This window comes from Rhagoletis pomonella, unplaced genomic scaffold (genome assembly GCF_013731165.1).
Source record: "Rhagoletis pomonella isolate Grant_MI unplaced genomic scaffold, Rhpom_1.0 Rhpom_scaffold_00007, whole genome shotgun sequence".
Lineage (NCBI taxonomy): Eukaryota > Metazoa > Arthropoda > Insecta > Diptera > Tephritidae > Rhagoletis > Rhagoletis pomonella.
In genome coordinates, this window is record NW_023458561.1 from 56,012,582 (window position 1) to 56,035,731 (window position 23,150).

At 35.9% G+C, this 23,150-nt stretch overlaps 1 protein-coding gene across 4 annotated transcripts in view; it reads right to left on the reverse strand.

Moving 5' to 3' along the window:
• Window positions 1-646: 646 nt before the first annotated feature.
• Window positions 647-23,150, reverse strand: part of LOC118743108 (aspartyl/asparaginyl beta-hydroxylase) — a 50,627-nt gene continuing 28,123 nt past the window's right edge. Inside the window, exons 1-12 of one of the 4 annotated variants that reach the window (XM_036475615.1) lie at window positions 17,608-17,666; window positions 17,146-17,328; window positions 16,236-17,032; window positions 15,974-16,163; window positions 13,274-13,351; window positions 12,517-12,624; window positions 11,256-12,143; window positions 10,122-10,228; window positions 5,701-5,941; window positions 5,520-5,625; window positions 4,728-5,447; window positions 647-2,147 (exon numbers count right to left, since the gene is read on the reverse strand). In XM_036475615.1, the coding sequence (XP_036331508.1) occupies window positions 1,997-2,147; window positions 4,728-5,447; window positions 5,520-5,625; window positions 5,701-5,941; window positions 10,122-10,228; window positions 11,256-12,143; window positions 12,517-12,624; window positions 13,274-13,351; window positions 15,974-16,163; window positions 16,236-17,032; window positions 17,146-17,293 (3,534 nt within the window). In that variant the 5' untranslated portion in view covers window positions 17,294-17,328; window positions 17,608-17,666 and the 3' untranslated portion in view covers window positions 647-1,996. Of the gene's footprint in view, window positions 2,148-4,727; window positions 5,448-5,519; window positions 5,626-5,700; window positions 5,942-10,121; window positions 10,229-11,255; window positions 12,144-12,516; window positions 12,625-13,273; window positions 13,352-15,973; window positions 16,164-16,235; window positions 17,033-17,145; window positions 17,329-17,607; window positions 17,667-23,150 lie in introns of those variants that run through there. The other 3 variants (XM_036475614.1, XM_036475616.1, XM_036475617.1) reach the window with 3 other exon arrangements.

Genomic DNA, 23,150 nt, shown 5'->3' on the forward strand with positions numbered 1-23,150 from the left:
TTTAATTTGATACCCATACTTTTTCTCTAGGCACATTTCAATGGATTTTTTTTAATTATTTTTGAATTACTGACGTCAGAGTAAAAACTAAAAACGCAATTTACTATAATTGGTCCATGGTTTCGCGAATATATTGATATGTGTGTGTAAAATTTACTATCGCACGGTGTTATACATATGTATAATGAGCTAGACATTTATAAAAAAAAAATATTAATTATTAAATAAAAAAGGAAGATATTGTCAATAGTGGGCAAGAAAAGGAGTTTCTATTATTGCGACCACTGCAAATAACAAATCCTGAAAATCCTGGGATTATTTGCCAAGAATACCGGGATTTTCGGGACCTAAAAAAGGCCGGAATCCCGGCATTAACATTCCTAATGTATATGCTTATATTTTGGTAGTAGCGACAACATCGAGTTTTAGGCAATCAAAAGCTTCTTGAATGGCCGCCGATTCTAATTGAAATACAATCAGGTAAATGGAAAGATAGAGCCATTCCCCAACTGTAATGTATATAAGAAATGTGCTAGGTTCGTTTTGTAAATTCATAATATGTATTTGATTTCGTCCATAGAGCTGGCCTCCATACCACTTACATCGTAACGAAGTCAATTTAAATATAAATAAAACAAGCATTTTGTCAGGTGTAAAAAAGGAAAGCTACTTCATTCCAAAATTCGTATTTACAACACATTTCTTTTCTCTGAGCTTTTTACAGTGGCATTTGTTTTAATTAAATATTTTTAATAGGTATTAACATTAACTTTAAATAAATTCTTTTATATAAAGTTTGAATAAATAAATATTTAAGCTTATAGCTAATTTAAAGATGTGTGCAAGAAATATAGATACATATGTATGTTGTATGAACAAGCATATAAAAATAATAAAAAAAAAACATTTCATGTAAAATTTTCTTGGTTCAGAGTGTCTTTTGAATGCATATGTATGTAGATATGTATGTGTGTACGTATGTAGAAAAGTAAGTTGTAATTGACTGCTGACTGCAGAACATAATCGTACAATCATGAATCTTTCTTCAGTTATTCGTTTTAAATCCAATGACTAATTAAGAAACGACAATTTCACGTTGATGATTTCATCATGAAAAAAATAATTAACGCGGAAATCCTCCTACAGCATCTAGATACATTTCTAAATCAAAAAGAAAATTTTGAAAAAAAAAATCGCTTACGTTTTCATTTGGCTAGGGCACGATGTGTAGGCTATTATGTTTTAAAAATACAATAAACCAATTAGTCTTTTTTTACCAAACCAAATCATTTGATATACATTTTCTTTTTAAATTATTTAAATGTGCTTGCTGCATACACAAATTCATTTCAATTTTCAGCTATTCACAGTATATATGTACATACATACATCTGCATATACATATTTACATACAATACTAAATGTATTTATCAAAAAAAAAAATATATATATTCTTATTTATTTGTAATTTATACAATAAACCCTTGCACTTCTTTTCATTAAGTAACACAAATATCAACAGATGGTTTATAGTTTTCACATATCCCAATTAAATTGTTCTTATGGCGCTACATACGTTTGCTTACATACATACTTACATCGAATCTTAACAATATACCTTTGAGCCACATTTTCTAATTAAATTCATTTTATAATTAAATTAATAAATACTTTGTTTTAGTAGTGAAATCGAAACACAGTTATGTATACAAAATGAGCTGTTTGCATGTTGTTAGGCGTGAAAGCTGAGCTTAAAGTTAACAAAGCTGTTACAGATTATGGTTTTTGTTTAAACAAAACAGCAATTGCTTAATACACAAATTATGCGTTTATAGGTATGTATGTATTTATTCGTTTGAACATGTGGCTAATTATTTATGTACGTAAGTAGTATTTCGTGTAATGCGAACAGGAACTCAATACAATAATCAACTAGTATCTACATATGTATGTATGTAGTATGTATGCAGTATGAACGACTATGTTCATGTTTCAATCAAATCGGTGTTAGCGTTCGACGTTGCTGCACGCTCAAATCTGGATGCCAAACATCAACGATCAAGACAAGCCGGAAACTGCTACCGTTATGCCATACCTCGTGCTCAAAACTGTCATCGAATATCAGAAATTCACCTTCAATCCATGTGCTGTAAATATTATTGTTAAAATAAATTCGTTGTTAGTAAAAATGCATTAAATATATATATATATGTACATACATATGTATTTTGTATTATCGTAATAAAATATTAGCATTGAAATAAGTACAGTAAAACCTCGATATAAAGCAATTCGAGCGGTTGGACAAATGATTTAGGAAATTTTGATAGAAGAAAATTTCCTTTTCATTTCTTGTGCGTCATTTTATAGGAATTTTTCGTTTTTCTTCAGAGCTGCACACATCCTTTAAAGTGTAAAAAATAGTCCGATTTTTTTTTTAAATAACTTAGTAGGCCATAGAAAATATTTTAAAAGAAAGTTAAAAATTGGTGCGACTTTCTCTCTCGGCAAATTTGTTTGCTTCCGAAGCATCGATCCACCCTTTGCAAATTCCAAATTTAACGTTTGGACTGCTGACTTAAGCGAACGTTCCAATAGCTTGTTTTTTATCGTTTTTTTTTTTATAAAAAAAGATTTCACAAGCAAATACATTTCGACAGTTTAGAATTTATCTAGTTAAAATACATAGCCTCAAATGTGATAAATTTTAAAATAACAGTCGCTTATTCCTTAATTTTAAGGTACAAAGTTACATCAAAGTAAGGAATAAGCGACCTTTATTTTAAAACTGATTACCTACATTTGAAACTATTTTAAGAAGTTAATAATAAAAAATAGTGTGGGTTAGACCACTTCTGCTCCATGGCCTAATTTATGGATACAAAGAAAAATACAACATTTTTGAATAAAAATCGGCATAACTACCGTTTTTTTTTTTTCACTGGACTCTAACAGTCAACATATTGAGAATTCGCTATGCAGAGTAGAGAAGGGCGATCTCGTGACTTTTGAGGAACAACGTTATTTGTGACTGACTTTGCAGCCACGGTGACAAAAAAAGTTGCAAAACTGAAATCTTTTACCGAGTGAACTAAGGGCATTATCCATTTATTTGGCATCACTGACTATTTTCGTCGTTTGTTTTGGTCATTCACACTCGTTCTTAATGGTGTGAAATTCTAATATCAAACCACATTAATCAGATTTTTTTCTTAAATAACATGTCATTATAAGAAAATTTCTTTATGGTTAACATCAGTGGTCGCAGTTCCTTGATAAGTAAATGCGACCGCTACTTTCTCACAGTCACAGTTCGTAGCAGAGACTGTGACCGTTACTGCTGTTTTGGAAAGCGAAATTCTACTACAAAAACATCATTGTGACTGTTCCTTTGTCACTGTTTGTCGCGGTGACTTTTTGGAAGTTGTCACGGCAGTTACCCGTGACAAAGTCACACGTATGCAAATATTTGCTACCTATAATGAAGAGGCTCTTGAGTCGACAGTTCGTTATGTAGAGGCTTTAGCTAACGGGACGTGAAACTGTAGGTCCCTCCTCACAACGTCAAAGCGCATGCTACAAATCGCAGGAGAAGCTCGGGCAAGCACCAGCAAATGTTTAACGGCCAAATATTTATTTATTTTTTTATACTCGAAATATACTTGATATGCTCTGCAGCTAGCATCGCCCTAAGGGTAGGACGTCCTATATTACTCGACTGATGGAGAAGTTGTGTACTTAAACTTTTAGAGACGGGGTAGAACGTATACTGGCTGTGGCCAAAAGATTTACCTTTACAGACAGAATTACTTAGAATTCGGTTTAGGAGATTCCAACCTCCACCAACATTTCCCAAATGGGCATATTACTGCTATAACTATAACTTTTTAACTGTTGAAGTGCCTTTCACGTTAAGATCAATACAATTAACATGCCGCCTAAATTGGGGAACATAAATAATGGACCCAGCTTCCGCAACAAATCGGTAATTTATACAATCAAGGAAGTAGACGAGTGTGCAAGGAAAGTCTCGGAAACAATATTTGGAAAACTGGGGTATCGCCGCCAAAAAACAAAAACAAAAAAAGCACGGAACTTGCTAGGGCTCTTTAAACTGAACACGAAGCTTCGCAAGGTTAATTGAAGCATGTTCCGGTTTCGGCGTTGTCAAATCTGTAGTTTCATTTTTCATTCTGTCGCCAAAACCGATATGTTCCAGACCGAATTTCACAAGATATCATGGAAATTTGTTCCAAAATACATCATTTTATCTTTCTGTCCAAAAATCAGCTAACGCTAACTTTATACGACCGCCATTTAATTTATCGTGTTTTGGGTGTTTGATTTCGCAAAATTACCAACGATAGTTGAACCCAGAGAGTTTACAGAGGTGTGGAATGAAGCGTCGAAGGTCCTCTATTAGCTCAATGCTTCTACCACAGCTCTCCAGGTTTCAGTAGTAGACCGCACTGGCGTCTATACGACCGCACAATTGGTGACAGCTTACTCTCTACAGCAGTTAATTTGCATAAATTCCAGTACACTTCGTACTTCTTTCGCCTAAAGTTTCTTATTCGGTGACCTTTGGAAGCAGCTTGGCGTTGATGGTTACGCGCATTTCCATAGATATAGTCGGGACCTTAGGACGGATTTCCGCCACTAGACCAGTCGCCATGAAGCGTGCTAACAAATGTGAAAATCTTAAAAGAAATATAAAGCACACTCACCGCTCTTCCTCAGCCACACGCAAACGCGTCCCGCTCGGCACAACCAACCCTAGGTGAGCACGCAATCGGCAATTCGTAGGCCCACAGTGGGCATGCACATGCGTTCCCGGTTGCATGACACTGAATTTAACTTGACCGCGTCGACAACTGGCTGCCGCGCTAAATTTTTTAATCAGCCCACACGTTATGGGCGCTTTCTGGCAATTCTCTACGCGCCGCTGACCGCGCGCATACAATTCGAATTGCTGCCAATTGCCGGTATCACGCAAACTTTCCGCTTCATCGATAAAATAGCCACGCCTACCCAGCAAGCTTAACGCTTCATCACGTATCGCCCGCCAATTTAGCTCCAATTCATTGAGGTAACTCACATAAGTGGTTTCCGCTTTGGTCCAAAAAGGTTTTGCACGCAAATTGGGTTCGTTGTATAGCGCACGCTGATAGGCAGAGGGAAAGAGCTTTAGGGCGGCGCCGCGCTTATACACCTCAACTGCTTCGGCTTGACGACCCAAACGCTGCAATGAATCACCGAGATTGAAGTAGAAGCGACCATCCTGTGTGCCGCTCGCATTCGATTTGATGCCTTCACGCAAGTAAATAACCGCATTTTCATAGTCTTTGTCCAGCTGTCGCAGCACGAAACCGTAATGCACCTGCGCAAAGCCATCCTGTGGCCAGCGGCGTAGCACCTCTTGCAGAACTAGCTTGGCGTCGGATAAACTGAAAATGCAGTAGCTGGGTTAGTGTGGAAATCGAACATAGAAAAAGCCACTCAATCGCCAATATACTTACCGATTCTGCAGCAGGTAAGTGATAGCCAGTTGGTTGCGTACATCTGGCTCATCGGCAAAGCGCTCAATCAGCTGCTGATGTATTGGCACAGCCTGCATATGATGGCCTGCAAATAGCAGAGTCGATTAAAATAAAATAGACTACTCGCAAGGTCTTAAATCCTACAGCCAATCGCGTTTACCCATGAAGCGCATACGTTCGATGCAGCGCTCGGCCGCGGCGCGAAATTGTGCATTGTTGGTGATGGCCGAGCCTAGTGCTAAATACCGCTTATACGCCTGTAAAGCTTCACTCAGCAAATGATTACTGCGCTGCAGCTCTGCCAGTTTATCCAGCGCGTTTGCTTGGCCGAGAAATGCTTGTGGTTTATCGGGGTACCGCTGCGCCAGTTGGCCATATCCTTTAACGGCTTCGGCATAATTCTGTCGAATTTCGATCCGTCGCAGGGGGTGTGGATGTTTGGATGTGTGTCGTATTAAATATGTATGTATGTAGAGGTGACCAGGTGGCGTGTAGCAAATTTAATCATATGAACATTTAAAAGCAGCAAACAACAGCATTGGGAATAAACATTAAACAACAACAATAATAAGAAAAAATGCAATATTAGTAAGAACATTCCATGCAGAAAATAAAGAGAAAAATTCTGCATACATGTGTATGTATGTATGCCAGTATGCATATATGTATGTAAATGTATCAGAGAACAGCACGGGTGCCTATTTCTGTGACTCTAATGGTCGATTACTTTTCATCGCACATTCCTTTTTGTTATATGCGGCAAATACTATAAACGTATACGAGCAAATCTCACGAGTTGTTTTTTTTTAGTGTCACTTTCTTCTCTCGCCGGGAAAAAAACGCTATAGCATTTTTCTTGCATATATTCCAATCAATGGAGTTCCAAAAATAAGTACAATAAAAAACAACTCAAGTATTTGAACCATTTTAGCCTTAAAGCGTTTATATAGGCGAAAAAGTACCGAAGTTACTCACTTTTTCATTGTCTCTCGAAAAAATCATATTTTTTTTAATAACTTTGGGAAGTTTTCAAATATAATTTTCATATTGCAGGCAAAGGCCGTTGGCATCAAATACAACATATCTGTGAAGTTTCAAGAGAGTGCCACCCAATTCAAAAAAAAAACGGCAACATGCAGAATATCTGTCGCAGCTTTTTTATAATTTTTGAATTTTTACAATTAATGTTAAAATTAAACGGTGTTCGTACCAAAACGAACGAATCTAGTGTAATAAAGCTAGTGTGCCACCAAATGAAAAAAATTACATTCAGTAAAAGATGACTATGATTTGAGAAACTAAAATTCCATTTTTATGGCACACTCGCGAATCGTTTCAAAGTTGTTATATACTTGAAGAAAGTAATATATATGTGCTTAAGGAATACTGTGTGAAAATCTTCCACGCTAATGTTTAATTACTTTTAAATTATATGACCATTAAGTTAAGGCGTGCGAATAAACATGGTAGCTGACTGTGTATGGTGCTACGGAGCGTATACGTTACATATACAACTACGGGTATATGAGCACGAGCACGAGTTGTTATTTTTACTTTTTTTAGTATATCTTTTTTAAGTTTTCATTTAAATACAATTTTGCGATGGAATCTCGTTCTCTACCGGAAACGGAAGATAATTCATTACCTAAGATAAGCGTGCCACTATTTTCGACCAAAAACACGTTTTTTTCGAAAATTGTTGATATGTACGCGAGTATGAAAAGTAAAAAGTATAAATGCAACATATTTTTGGTTGCGGTGTACTCGTGCCGTTCTCTGCTACATATTAGTAAATATAGTATATGTATGTATATGTATGTGTTAGCGAGTGCGCCTCGCACAATTGTGCAGTGGCATAAATTTCAATTAAAGTCATTACTTAATTGGTTGCCTGTGGCTCAGACGTGCGCGCGCGCTGCTTAAGTGGGTGCTGGGCGCGCCCGCTGGCCCGGCACAGTTAAGCAACAAGTTAATTTGTTAATGCAATTGTACTACATAAAAAATATCGTTCCGCTCTGATTGATTGATTAACTTTGTAAGTTAGCAAAAATGCAAAACAATTTCCTTTTGGATAGTACTTTCCTTAAAAAATAACAGAGCATATCATTCTAGGCAGCAGTTAGTTAGTTAATATTAAGTAATTTTTTTTTTTTTAACATTTGAATGGAAAAAAAATATTTTGATTGTTCATAAAAATTTGACAAATTCGTTTAGTAAGAAAGTAAATTAAATTTTTAAAATTTATTTTTTTTACTTGTGTATGTTTTTCTTATTTTATTTTAATAAGAACTATAAAAAAATTGTATTTTCTGTTTAAATCTTAATGATAGCAATTATTAATTTAAAAAACGTGTTTAAAGCTATGCAGAGGGAGTTGGGGAAGTTATTTCAACTAATTATTTGTTTCATTGATATGAGAACTAAAGAAAAAGAAAGGAGAATTAAATAAATATAAATACAAGATTTTCAAAAAAAAACTAATTTTACAACAAATAATATAAAACATATTTAAAACAATAGTTGTGTTTTTTTACAAATTATCCAGTAACTTGCCAGTAACTCTCCAGTAACTTTATTTCTAAGAATTCGCTCTCATAGAAAAAATTTGCAAAAAAGTACGCGAACGCTTTTCCAGTAATAATTTGCAAGTTTCATGAACAGCTGATAAATTGGTTGTTTATTCGCAGCATATTCCCAATAAAACGATATATTTTATATTTAAATATGTTTGTTTTGAAAATTTCCACAATAAAAATCCACAAACAGTTTCCTTATTAGTTTAAATTTCATACAGCAACATGCGATCAGCTGTTTTTCGTACTGGCAAATTCTTACAAGTAAAAATTTATCCAGTAAAATCCAGTAAAAACTTGCAACTTCAGCTGTCATTTTCCGCTCTCTCAATTTCCCCTACTTTGCAAGTTTTTGTGTACGAAAACGCCAAAACATGAAAATTCGTAAAAACTTTTACTGGATTTTACTGGAAATGAGTAAAAAAACGCAACTAATATCTTAGTATTTAACCTCTTCAGTACTAAAAATCAATCGTTAAAGTTTAAAAATTGGAACATGTTTATACCAGCTTATTTTTATAAAACTGTTAGTTTTACTGTTATTCAGCGCTCATTATATTGGACACTGGTACCCTAGTGTAATTTTGTCGGAGTTCAGAAAGCCGCATACATACGGACTACAGAGGTAATGAGAACTTGCCCTATGGACAAACCTATTTCTCGTAGACCTTCGCATAATGCATACCGTAGATAATCTGCTATAAGACTGGGCGTGTGGAAAGAAAAAACGTTCGGACATATCTATATAATTTCCCCATTGCCACTTAAGATGAGACTGTCTACCGATTACATACCACCTGAAGTAGAATTTCACAGGCCTTTGCGGCTCATTCTCCCCTCTAGAGCCGACTGGGAAGGGGATCTTGATACATCTGCCTGGATATTATCATCTGTACACTGAAGGCTCCAAAATGGAACGCGGAGTTGGAGCAGGCATTTTTCCTGAATCCCTAGGATTAAGAATAGGCTGTCGTCTTTTAAAACGTAGTTGTTTACGTTACGGCAAGCGTGTAGACATTTTCCCGGATAACCAGGCGGCCAGTAAAGCCTTGGTGTCTTTTACGTAATAAAACTCGTTTCCCAGTGCATAAGGTCGAAACTGATCAAACGCAGTAAGTAGTCAGCTCGATCTAGATTTCGTTTGGGTCAATGGCCATCCCAACAATCCCGGAAACGAGGCTGCAGGGGAGATCAAGTGAGGGTTCCACAATGATCTCACCCTAATTGGAGCTATATATACTGAAATCTTTCTCGATAAACTGCAGAAATCGGATCAAAGGTGGCGCACGGCGGCTAGCTGCCGTATATCCCAACTCATGTGGCACGTGTACAACGCTAAGAGTACAAACAACTTATTAATAAAACCCAGTCCTGACGTTTCGAGGCTAGTAGTGATTCTAACTGGACATGGGTGCGAGAAGGCTGGGCATCGTAGAGAACACCTGGGTCTTGCTTAAGATCAGTAGTTAATGTCGGCTCGTCTGGTTATGATGTGATGGAAATTCCTACTCCAACGGGTATACAAGTAACGGTACTGACAAGAAAATTACCCAGACTCCAGTAGCAGGAAAGTTTTAGATCTGATTCTAAATAGTATGTCTGTAGAGAGGTTGGAAGTTCATATGCATGAACAAGAACTGTCAACACTTCAATTTCATCATAGAAGAGGAAAGAATCAGCCACAATTGTGCACGGAGCTCAGGTAGGTCGGTAGAGATCAACTGCATACCATCGTAAGTCCGACATAAATAAAGTCTTCAAAAACTACTCATGGTATAAAGCAGAACTTGCCAAACTTTTTTTCTCGCAGAGCACTTTAAAAATTTTACTGGTTTCGGTGGACCCCCTGCTGTTACATCACGCAAACCCCCGTCTAATCTCCCATTGATCCCTGGGGGTCCACCTGAACCACTTTGGGAATCACCGCTAATAAACTATGCTTTCATTATCAACTTAAAACTCAGGTAGTTTTGACATTCAATGAACTACGGTTAGCGAATTTACTCACCTCTCGCAACATTTCTTCGTTTGCTCTACGCAATTCTCGCTCATATAAGTCATAGTCATCGTTATGCGCTTGGGGTCCACCTCCTACTGCTTCTTTTGGTTTGATTTCTAAACATATTTACATAGATAGAGAAAATGAGAATATAAACTTCTATGCAAAATAAGAAACATTCAAATGTACTTTATATAAAAAGCAAACTATTGATAAATAGTTCCTATCTAATAATTTAAAAAACTACATATCTTGTTCTTAACATAAATGCATATGCCCGTAAAATATAAAAAAAGTACACGGTAGGGTTGGGATTTCTATCCGGATTATTTTACTATCCGGATAATTCGAATATTTTTTTAATATCCGGATAATTCAAATATCCGAATATCCACATATCCGAATAGCGCAAAGATATCTGGATATTCGAAACTAAAAATTAACAATAAAATAAGAGTTGTTTCTGCAATGAAGTGTGCTATTATTTTTTTTTTTTGCAACTCGATATATTTAGTACTTTTGAGAACAATTTAACAAAACCGTACAAATACTATAATGAAATTAACGAATATTACCCGATTAGCCGGATATGCGTACCTACTATTCGGATTTCCGAATATGCGAATAGTCCCAGCCCTACTGTAAGGTAATTAACTTAAATCGGCAACACTTACTATTGTCAAATTGTTACATGAATATTACTTTAGTATAATACTATGTAATTATAAATGTATGTTTGCATGTATGTATGTATGTGCTCTTATTTATTCGCTTAACTCGCACAGAATTCTTTGCATTCATTTCTTACTGCTAACCGATGGCTATTAATTAGCTTTGATGATGATAATGATGATGTTGCTGTAGTCACAAGCAATGTTTTGTTGCTGAGCGAATTTTCGTGAACCAATTATTTAATAGTATTTAATAAGAAAAAAATTTATTTCGAATGTTATTAGAATTCGCATGCTAATGTAGCCGTTTAGTGAGTTGGTATATGTACATACATACATATTTATACGTACATACGTATTTGCATGAACATATTTCTAATTTTTCATAATTTACATATGTACATACATATGTATGTACACACATAAGTATTTGGTCGCTAACAAAGCCATTCAAGCAGTAATTAGTAATTACGTGTCCAAGTCGGATCATCCGGATCTTCGTCACTTTCATATTCTTTTGCTGGTAAGCGACCATACTTGGCTTCTAATCTATTCATTAATTCGGTATCATCGACATCAGAAATATCCTCATCGTCATCGATATCTTCCTCGTCTTCCTCGCCCTCGCCCTCCTCATCGTCTTCTTCTTCTTCTTCCTCCTCATCCTCCCACTCATTTTCGCGCTTTAATACCTCGCGTACATATGCTGCTGCTCCATCAACACCATCATCATCATCATCATCATCATAATCAATGTCCTCATCATCGGGCTGATAATCCACATCATGTGTAATTTCGTGCTTTCGCAGCGGTTTCGGTGAGTCTGTTATGTATTGTTTGGTAGTAGCTTTCGGCGAGTGTACTGCCGAAGAACTGATAGTTGTTTTTGTTGGGGCTGCTATATAGCTTTGCACTGGCTTTATAGTTGATTCGAATTTAGTTGTTCTTATTGTACTAGTTGTTGTTGTTGTTGTTGGTGCAGGTGTTTTTGGTGATTGTGTATGCATTACACTTGCAGTGGTTTTGGGTGGTGCTGTTGTTGTTGTGGTCGTTAATGTTGATACCTTCTTGAAAGGCATCTCGGCAGTTGTTGATAATGGCCGCATTGGCGCAGTCAATATAGCAGGTGATTTCTTTTGACTCAAACGTTGATCCCTTACATCTTCAAAACGCTGGGGGTTTAAATTACCCTCACTGTCCGCGGACTCTGCTAATCGGGAGCGATACAGATCGTTCAACTGCTCAAAACTTTCGGGTATATATTCGCCTGACAAGCCGGATAATTCATCGTCGGGGTCTTCGACTTCCTCTTCATATTCATACTCCTCTTCTATTTCGATTTCTTCTTCAGAGTATTCGCCTTTTTGTGTAAATAGAAATCCAGTTTTTAACGAAATTATAGGAAACACCTCAGACCAGCTTGTTCAAAGTGACAGTGTAATGAAAAGAGGTTAAGTCAAGTAGGCAATTAAAATAATTCATTTTTTAAACTAATTATCGGGCTGAAACTTGAAAGTAAATTTGGACCCGGAAAATACGAATAGTTTCATAAAGTCTCAAAAAACAAAAAAAAAAAAGTATTTCGAAAAGCCCCAAGAAAGCTTTCGAAAACCCGGAAATAATACGAAGCAACTCCTAAAACCAAAAAGAACAAGTAAGAAAGTTAACCTCTTTTCATTTCAACAGATCTAAAAACATGCACGAAAAAATTAATGTATGTATGTATGTTTAACCATCATCATCCGGCAGCGGTGGCGGTTCCTCATCCTCGGCATATTTATCTTCCGCTGTTGCTATTGTTAGGCGTCGTTTCATTACCAACTCTGGTGCCGGTTCCTCAGCTGAGGATTTTAGTTTTTTTTTTCGTTTTTTCATTGAAGTAAAAATATATTCATATTTAGTTAATAATCACAGATAATCTTTGTTAGACTATGTAATAAATACAGTTTGCAATAATAAAAAATGCCAATATTGCAGCATACATACAATGGCGCAAAATATAATATGCGTATAAAATCTTAATCATTTCAAGAACTAAAATGTGAAAAAGAAAAAAAAAGTACATAAATACATTTACATACATAAGTAACAAACATAATCGTTGACAAATAAAATATTTAATTTTGTACAAATAATTTGTTTAGAATCCTAAAAGAAAGTGCAAATAAGGATGGGTTAAAATAAAAGAGTGACTATTATTTTTTATTAAACCAAAAAATTAATCATTAATTGTTACAACATCAAAAAAGCCATGCTGACATGAATATTTCAAATAAATTTTTCCAATTTTGCTAATTGAAACGCACAGCCGAAATTTTAAAGAAAACATTAATGTTTAAATTTTTCTTTATTTTTGGCTCTAGGTTAAGTGGCACAAAATTTGGATTAACGTAAAACGCAAAAAGCGGCACTAGTAAGCTTGATTTTATTAATTTTACTTTATAAAAAAAAAACAAAAACAAGACACATTTTTGAAACTTTTCAACTCACTTGTATTTGGATTTTTCCTAATCAATACAAGGCGTGCAACTAGCGCGAGTGCCACACCGACGCCAATTTTAACCGCAACTGCAAAATTATACACACATACATAAGTATATAGGAAACGATTTTAAGTCGTAATTTTGACTCAAATTGATTTTTAATAATACATTAATACTTAATATTAAAAAAAAATAGCTTAAGGATTATTGTAGAAATAAGTAAAGGATATTGAAAAAGTAAATACCAAGTATGGACACAAAGACAGTGGTGAATAGTGGATGGTATGAAAATAAAGGATATTTGCACTTTCTTGTACATTATCATAAAAAAACTTACTTTATAGATCATATGGTGAATTTTTGATTGCGAATACATATGTATGTATTTATAATAGACCGTACCACCTTACAAGCAAACGAAAAAAGCTATCCCCTACACCCCTCTGAGCCTAAGGTATTTATGCAAGGCAATTTCTAACCCCCTTATTCTAGAACCCGAATTTTCGTAATTCGTAATTCGTAGCTACGCTGCGAAAAACGAAAAATCCACATGCTGCAACCCTTGCGGAAACACATGAGCAGCATTGCCAGCTATCAGTTGTTTTTCGAAGAAAGCTGAATGAAGGAAAACAAAGTGGAAAGGAATTAAAAAACACTAATCATGTGCTTGTTTATTGTAAAATTGGTTAATTTTACATATTTTGAGCAAAATTATGGATTCTGATGTATTTGCAATTATAGCAGCAGAGTAAGCGGGCGGGCGCTATGGCAATGGATTCACAAAGGTATGCGGAGCTGTCGAGCATAGTAACCATGGGGGCATCTGTGTTAGCTTCTGGTTGAATTGTTGAACCACAAGCCAGAACTCCTCCTATGCCTGAAACTCTGGTTCTCAATCCAGTTAATGCAATAACAGCTTCTTCCAAGCCATTGAAAACATGCACTTTGTTAGGTCCACCACCGGTTGCGCTTGCTTCTGCCTTCGGTCGCGCTTAGGGATTATAACCCTTACTAAGTAGAATTCTCCTTTCTGTGTGGCGGGGAAGAGGGGCTTCCGCATGTCAAAGGTATACAACATTGCTTGTGCTTATCACTCCGGCTACGCCGTCCAAAGTATTTTTGCGCAGAACCCACGTCGAACTTTGCAAAAAAGTGCATAGTGCAAACCGAGTTTATTAATAAGCTAGTGGTAGGATATTTGAAACATTTATCTTATATAAAATGTGAATCCTTTGATTACTCGTGTATGTTAAAGTTTTTGGATTAGGGTTATGCGTTTGGACACAACAACCGAAAATCGTTGTACAAATAACTAAACCGGACCCAAGTTTCTCGATTAGGGGCAACAAATATTCTTTTTTGCTCGTTTATAAAAAGCAGGGGATAAAAATATACGTATATGCGAAATTTATCTGTTTAAATGAACACCACCAATATTTCTTGCAAACACACATCTATTTACATCTTTTATTTCGCCTCCGACACAGAATTGTTTTCGTACAAAATTACGCAAAAAACCTTTGTCGTTCGATTTTAGGCATGCCATTGTTACGAATTTCGAAAGTTCGAAAATACGATTCGGATTGCAGCATACTACTTTTACGATTCGTAGCAAAATCCGAATATGAAAGAGTTGCAGAATAGGGGTGTAAATATTTTTTTTTTTTTGTTTTTGGCCGAAAATTTTTTGGTTTGGCAATACAATTTTTTTTTAATAAGTTCTACCGGAATAATCGAAGTATGTACTTTCTTAGCAAAGATTTAACAATTTTTGGGGGGCTTTAATTTACTGATATTAGGGTGGTACTTTAGGGTGAGGTCAATGAACTTTCGTGTAAATAAAATTGTCTTGACCCCATGGAAAATCACTAAGATACAACAAAAATTAAAAGGAAAAATTTAACCTAATAAAAAAATCGAAATACCTCCTTAGCAAAATTGTTAAGCTTCTTCAGGGTTCCCTAGCGACATATATCAATTTTACCGGCCATGCCTATTTTGCTTATTTTAATGTACATACATATCGACACCACAATGGAAGATCGGTCTATCTCGGCAGCCAGTTCGAAAACGTCTTATCTCAGAAAAACTTTCAAGAACAACCTACTTCAGAATTTGATTGAAGAGCGCCCTATTTCAGAATTTGATTGAAGAACGCCACATCTCAGCTCCCGATTCAAAAATGCCCTATTTCAGCACATTTTTAATACATTTTCATTTGACGTGGGGCGTTTTTAAACCGAATACGAAGATAGGGTGCTTTTCACTAAAATTCTGAAATAGCGCGTTCTTCAACCAAATTCTGAAGTAGGGCGTTCTTGAAAAGTTTCTCAATCGATCTTCCACTCAGGTGTCGACATGTAGGTATGTATGTCAAAAAGCTACAACTAAATTTAGAATCAACATTATTGTATTTCTACTATGAATATGCCCCTGTATTCTACTATCTACAAAATTACATACATTATGCACATACATACATACTTACACAAGTACATATGTTCTTAACAGATGCTTTAACAGATATAAATAAATGTTGTACAATTGAAGACTAATTCATTTAATGTAAGTAAATATTTATGTATCACAGACGATTGTTTCCAAACTACAGATTCATGCATACATATGTATGTAGACTGCCTATTTTCATTCCTTTTCGGTTTCCCTCTCCTTACTACTATGCATGTATTCAATAAATTTTACTTACGAGAAGACGCCCAAGATGGCACCGCTTCAGCTGCATCTTCCTTATCAACTTTCTCTGCAGATGCCGGTTCACTTTTGGCCGCCTGTGCTGCCTGTTGTCGCGCCTTTTCTTGCAACAGCAATAACTCCTCGGCATCATTATCGACTACATTTTCTATAGAATTAAATGTATCATCATCATCATCATCTTCCTGCAATAAAGAGGCGAAATTAGCAAATTATTTAAACGCTAAAGCAAATGCAATTGCATGCAATTTAACAACCTCATAATCATCATCATCATCATCATTATCGTTAGCGTTGTTGGCTTGCGATCGTTCACTTTTTGTTTGTTGTTGTGCTGAGCGTTCATAAATTGGTTCAATATCATCATCGCCTTCGTCGTCGTCGTCGTCGTCGTCTTCGTCGTCATTTTCATCATTCACATCGTTCACATTGCTGGCATTTTCATCATCATCATTATCATCAGCTTCATTCGCCTCCTGACTAGCTTCAGCAGTTTGTTCATTTGTGTTATTCTGTTCCTCATCATCTTCTTCTTCTTCATTATTATCTCCTTCAGCATCAGCTTCATCTTCTTCTTCTTCTTTTGTGGTGGCCTCTTGTGTTGCCTTATCATCATCATCATCGTCATCATCCTCTTCTTCTTTATTATTATCATTATCATTATCATTCTCATCATCATCATCATCTTCTTCATTCGTTCGCTCCAACGTAGCCTCTTTGGTAGCATCTTCATCGTCTGCTTCGTCGTCATCCTCGTTCTCTCCATCTTCTTCATCATTGTCCTCATCTTCTTCCAGCTCCTTTGTTTGTTCTGTTGTGGCATTTTCATCTTCTTCGTCATGATCGCCATCGTGAGCTTCATCTTCATCGTGCTCTTCATCTGCCTCCTCATCCAATTCTGAGTGATCTTCCTCTTCTTCGAATGGTTCATCGTGCTCTTCATGCTTTTCTATCGACGCCTGTACGGGATCATGATCATCATGGTCTTGACGACTCTCATCTACCCAGCCATCGAAATAATTGGAGAAACGTGACTCTGACAATGGTGTATCCACTGTAACCAAAAGCAAAGCAAAGGCAAAATCGTTAATGTATGTAGATATGTATGTTCGAGTACGTAGATTTATCATTACGAAAAAAAGTAAGTACAGTTCATTGAATACTCACAATCAGATATACCGCGATTTTCCAATATAATCAAACCCACAAGGCCAAATAAAATGGCTAGCAGCGAAAAGAAGAATATCTTTGCGCACCAATGACCTCCAGTGCCGTGATCGTGCTGTACGTGAAGATGAACATCTTCGTTGCCCATCTTGGTGATGTGCACGCCATGTGAAGATTCGTCATCTGAACGAAATGATATAATGAAAACGAATTGGTATGTATGTATGTGCATATATAATGGATAAAAACCAAAAAACATAAAAACAAAAATATGTTTGTAAAAAGATTGAAGGAGGGTAATGATCACTGGATAGGCATATATATTTTTTAATCCATTAATTATATGTATGTATGGTTTTGTATTGTTCTAGGAAAAACCTCAGGGTATTTATGTATGTATATTTGTATTTTTTAGATATGGAAAGGACAATTCAACGAATACGCAAAGGGTTCTGCAACTACCTTCAAAGCTTGAATGGCGCGAAAAAGATAATTCACCCTCCGATTTACGATCGAATGCATCTAAGTAATATAAATAAATAATATAATATAAATATAATTAACCATAAATACTTATAATACGAAATCAGGTTAAATATATACATAAGTACATAGAGAAGTTTGCAGGGCAATTTTCAATGTCAACTGTCTTTCAACTAACCACAGTCTTGCGAAAGACTAATTGAAATATCTGCTAGCGTTATTCTCTCTTTCGTTTAGCAATAAGTTTTCTTAAAATTAAATGAAATTAAACTATGTATATATCTGTGTTCGCTTATGTCGGTAGGCCGGCTTTAGTATAATGCGGCATTCGCAGCATACGATTGCGAATGACTCAATAGCGCCGAGCCGTTGAAGACCTCTTGACAAATAAACGTGAAAGAAATTGTTTCGATACTAGCAAGTCAATATTCTTATTAAGTCTCATCAAAAAAAATCTTTGTGGTTTAAAGAATAAAGTGAATGGTGCATTGTACTAAAGCCAGATATATATACATAATGTGTATGTATGTATATATTAGAGCGGGTCAATTGGCATGGGAGATTTTCTCGACTATAGGCGTATAGCATAGGAGGATTCTCCGTGTAATTCTAAGCAAATTTGTCAAAGAAACCATGGGTATAAATTTAATTTGGAGTTTGCCAAATTGCGAAAATAAGTTCATTTTACTTAGCTTTTTTCTGCAGTGTCTTAAGAAGTGTTTAAATGAGAAAAATAAAAAGAATAGGAAAATACATTTTCACTGATACCTCATAAGTCTAAATTGGATTAGCTTTGGCCCAGTTATTATTGGGAATATCCTGAATAGAAACAGAGTTTTCCGATCGAAAAATATTCATTTTAAAGAATTCTACACTATTTCTACGAAAAGTGGTTTTTTCCCCATATAAAAAACATGGTAAACATTGAGCGCTTTGAGCACTCCCTAAATAGGGGTATATTTTTTTCGGTATAGAACAATCCTAAGAGGTGACAGCATTAAAATTCCGAGTTTACTTTTTCACATGCATTTTTGAACCACTCTAATGTACGTGTGCATGCATGTAGTTTGTATTGAATTTTAGTTGTATGAAAAAAAATTCAAGGATAAGTAAAATGTACGTTTTTTTTATATTAACACGTAAGAAAATTTGAAAATTTTCACTGTTGCGCCCTTTGGCGTATTTTTTTTTTCGTAGCATTTTATTCAAAATTTAAGCATTTCTCTACGGAACTACAGCAAAATGCTAAGTATAAGAAACCTATTTTCGCAATTTGGCAAACTCCAAATTGATTTTATACCCATGATTTCTTCGGCAAATTTGCTTAGAATTACACTTACAATCCTCCTATGCCATATGCCTATATACATATGTATCTATGTACATACAAACAATAAAAACTAAAAATTTAAAGAAACTTAAATTAAAAATAGGAAACAAAATTAATTTAAAAAAGCAAAAATTGATCATATCAGTTTCTAAAAAGTTAAAAATATAAATATAAAGTTCCCACCCCAACAACAGCACTTAACGCTATAAACACTCAGATAACTCAAGGCCTAAACTGAAACTGCTCATGGGAGGGAACAATCCTAGTAGCGTTGGATACCGTCAGCCACTCCACGCTACTAAAAAACATTGAGACTTCCTCTCTTCCACAGGGACTCAAACGGTGGTCAGCGAATTATCTAAGTGGTGAGTGAGATATTCGTCAGTAATTTTTAGAAACAAAGTAGCAAGCTAAGAAAAATTAACCAGGTAGTCCCTCAGGGGGGTGTCCTTTTCCCGCTATTGTTTAACTATTATATTTCAAAGCGCCCTCAACCATCAGAGAGTCTCCATTGGCTCATATGCAGACGATTGCTCCATAATGGCGTCCGAGAATGGAATTGACTCATTCTATTTAATGCAAGGAGCCTAGCCCTATCCCCTACGAAATCTTCGGCAATCATTTTTACCACCTGGACGAAGGAGGTCAAACTACAGCTGAACATTCACGATGGCGTACAAATTCCAACGGTGAACAACCCAAAACTTCTCGGAGTTACCTTCGATAGTATTCTCCCCTTCTCGGAGCATACAATAGGATGAAGAGCTGCAACAAGGTCCTCAAGTCGATAGCCGGCAGCAACTTGGGCAAAAACAAAGAAACTTTGCTAAAAACATACTAGGCAATTGGCTGGCCAGTTCTAAGCTATGCAGCGCCAGTGTGGTTGCCGGGTACTAGTAGGACGCAGTGGATGAAGCTACAGACCTGCCGAAATACGGCACTCCGAACAGCCACCGGATGCATTCTGATGTCGCCACAACACCAGGGAACATAACACAATGCTCTGCAATCAATTCTTTGTAGGCTGTCACAGACGTGGGCACCCGAACGGACACCTGCTTGTAGCGGAACCCTTGTCAGAAGGCGTCTATACGAACTGACGGGTGAATTCCAGACGTTCATAAAGCAACCTCTGGACCCGTCAGCTTACCGACAGGCCCTGAGTGGCATTCACAGGGAATCAGTATTGACATATACTCCACCTGTGAATGCCGTTTTGGGAACAAGGTGGTTGACCTGACGTGGACGAGACAGAGCTTCGTCTGTCTCGGGAGACTCGCATCATAAAAGCCCAACTTCGCTGTGCCTACCGCGGCAAGCTAAACTCGCACCTCAGCAGATTAGATGCGGATGTACCAAACGAGTGCCCGGCATGCAGATAGACACCCTACGATATGAAATTCAAGATGTCTGTGGTGCGAGACTGAATCCTCACATAGGACTCTGCAGTTTAAAATTGACCACCCCACCCCTGATAGGGTAAGGTGAATAACTTTCTGCCTGTTAAGCCCACAAGACTGTATATACGCGAAAAATTGTTTACTCCTGGCTTTACATTTGCTGCTGCCCTTGGTTATTTCTGAGTAGTATCATCGAAACACAAGATAAAACCAACACCTCAGCTGTCAGAGTATCCACAAGGCAGCCACCTACTGCCTATGATTGTTCCATACCGAAAAAAATTATTCCCGTTTTTTTTTTTTTGAAATCCAAAAAATATTTAGAGGTTGCTCAAAGCGCTCAAAGTTTTCCATGTATTTTATAGTAAGGAAAGAAAAAAACAATCGTTGAAATGGTATAGAATTCTTGAAAATCTATACTTTTTGATCGGAAAACTTTGTTTATCTTCAAAAGACTTTCATTAACAATACCCAATTGTTGATTTCAAAATAAAAAAATAGGGGTAGATTGTTTCGATATAGAAAATCCTAGGGGGTGAGAGCAATAAATTCCGAATTAGCTTATTTTGGACCACCCTAATGTACATACATATTTCCATACATCTGTTTGTCATTTTTTATTACCTATGTAGTTTGTAAATATAGTATGTATACTACTATTAAAATTTATACTATATATAGGCAAACAAAAAACAATTCAATAACCTCAAAGCAGCAAGGCAAGCGCAAACTTTGCGCTAAACGGTATATGCACATGTATGTATGTATGTAATTAATTAAGGAAGCGTGTGATATGCGTACTAGCACAAATGTAGCTAAAAATAAAATTGAATGACGACGTAGAAGCGACGTAAACAAAGAAAACCGACAGACAGACTGACAGTAATAAAAACAATTGCAAGAGAAAATAAGAAAACTGTAATGGACAAAATAAAAGTCAAGAGAAAACTTTGAAAACAATGCACAAAATCAAAAAAGACAACTCAATAGCAATGCCAAAAATACGAAGTGAAAATCATACACGTCCAATTTTAATGGAATATCCAACTCTTAAATATATATATATGTACATTATACTCTAACCCCCCCCCAAAAAAAAAAAAAAAAACTCGGTACTGTGTTTCCATTGGAATTATAAAAATAAAATGACAAAACGGTTAAGCTAAAAAAAAATTTCATAAAAATATAAAAAAAATTTCAACGGAATCGTAATAATGGATTTTTGATGCTGTTTTTTAACTTTTTTCAAATATTGGTATAAGAAAAACTTGCATAACTGAACTTAAACTATTCCGATTTAGACTTGTGATGTATCATTGGAAAGGTTTTTTCTCGTTTTATTTCTTTGCTAATAAACTTCTTCAAAGGATAAAAGGTAGGATGAACGGGCGTCATTCCAAGTTGAATTAAGATGTGTTGGTATTCGGAAAAAAAAATGGGGTACTGAGACCCGACAAGTCTAACCCAGAATATTTTTGGCCCAGTTATTCAGTTTTTCGTAAATCAATCTCTGAAAAAGGTTAAAGAAACAGCATCAAAAATCTCATTATTACGATCCCGTTGAAAAGATTTTTAAATATTGTTATGTAGATTTTTTAAGCTTAAACCATTTTGTCATTTGAGGGGATTTTTTTCAAAAAAATCTTTAAGAAAGTGTTTTTATTCATGAAAAACTCCATTTTTAGAGGTATTTTCAAACCAGTCCAGCTCGCGTAAATTTTAATATTTTTCCGAAAAATATTTTGGTGGAAGTCTTAAAATACAACAGATTTTGTAATCCCGGCGGAAACCCGCAAATTTTTTTGGTGAAGCAGTCTAATGTACATCCATTTTTATGTATATACCAAAACACATCCGAGGGGTGATCCACAAGTAAATATATGCGCATACATAACTGAAATGTAAAATAGTTGCGATCGTCTTATAAGTACTACACTACCACTGAACTGAAATCTGAGATCTCGCGAAATTTTTCGGTAATCGGATCACCGACAATACAATACTTTTATATAAACAAAAAACGTGGGGGAAAAATTACCGAACCCCTCGTCACCATGCTCGGTGTGAAGACCCCTACTGTGTTTACTGCTATTACAATTGGTTGTAGTATTCACTAAAAGAGTTCCATAACATAAATATAACCGTCTTGTACAAATCAATCGTGCAAATCTATCGTTCCAGTAATACTATTTTATTCCCTAGTACAAAATGCTGTAAACCTGAATGAAGGTGAAAGTATCCATTACTTTATTTTTTATTATGAGTAATTATTAACACAAAAAGAAAGAGGCCCACAAGTATACGGGCCCAGCGCGCCCACATTCTTAATCCGGTCCTGTAAATATGTATGTATATAAATAAAAATGTGCGTTACTTGTGATTGTTTTTTTTTTTAACTTCCAGTTATACGAGTGCCAACGTGTGATTCCGTCGCCCACAACTTCGCTGTGAATGACCCCCCCATATGTATATTTACATATGTACATATCACACAACCATACGTTCTAAATGCATACTTATGTATATTCATACAAGCTTACACTACCTGGCGGTGCAATCAGCCACAATAAAAGCGCCAATCCATAGAGCACAAAAATTGTGGAAGATGTATGTATGTACCTACATACATACATATGTATATAAAAACATACATAAGTACGTACGTATAGATATGTACACATATGGGCACTTCCAATCGAAGTGACATTGGTAATGAGCAGGAAATGGATTTTATGGAAATAGCCTTTTTTCTGCTAAAGAGATAGAGTATAGTTATATTCGATTTAGCTTTC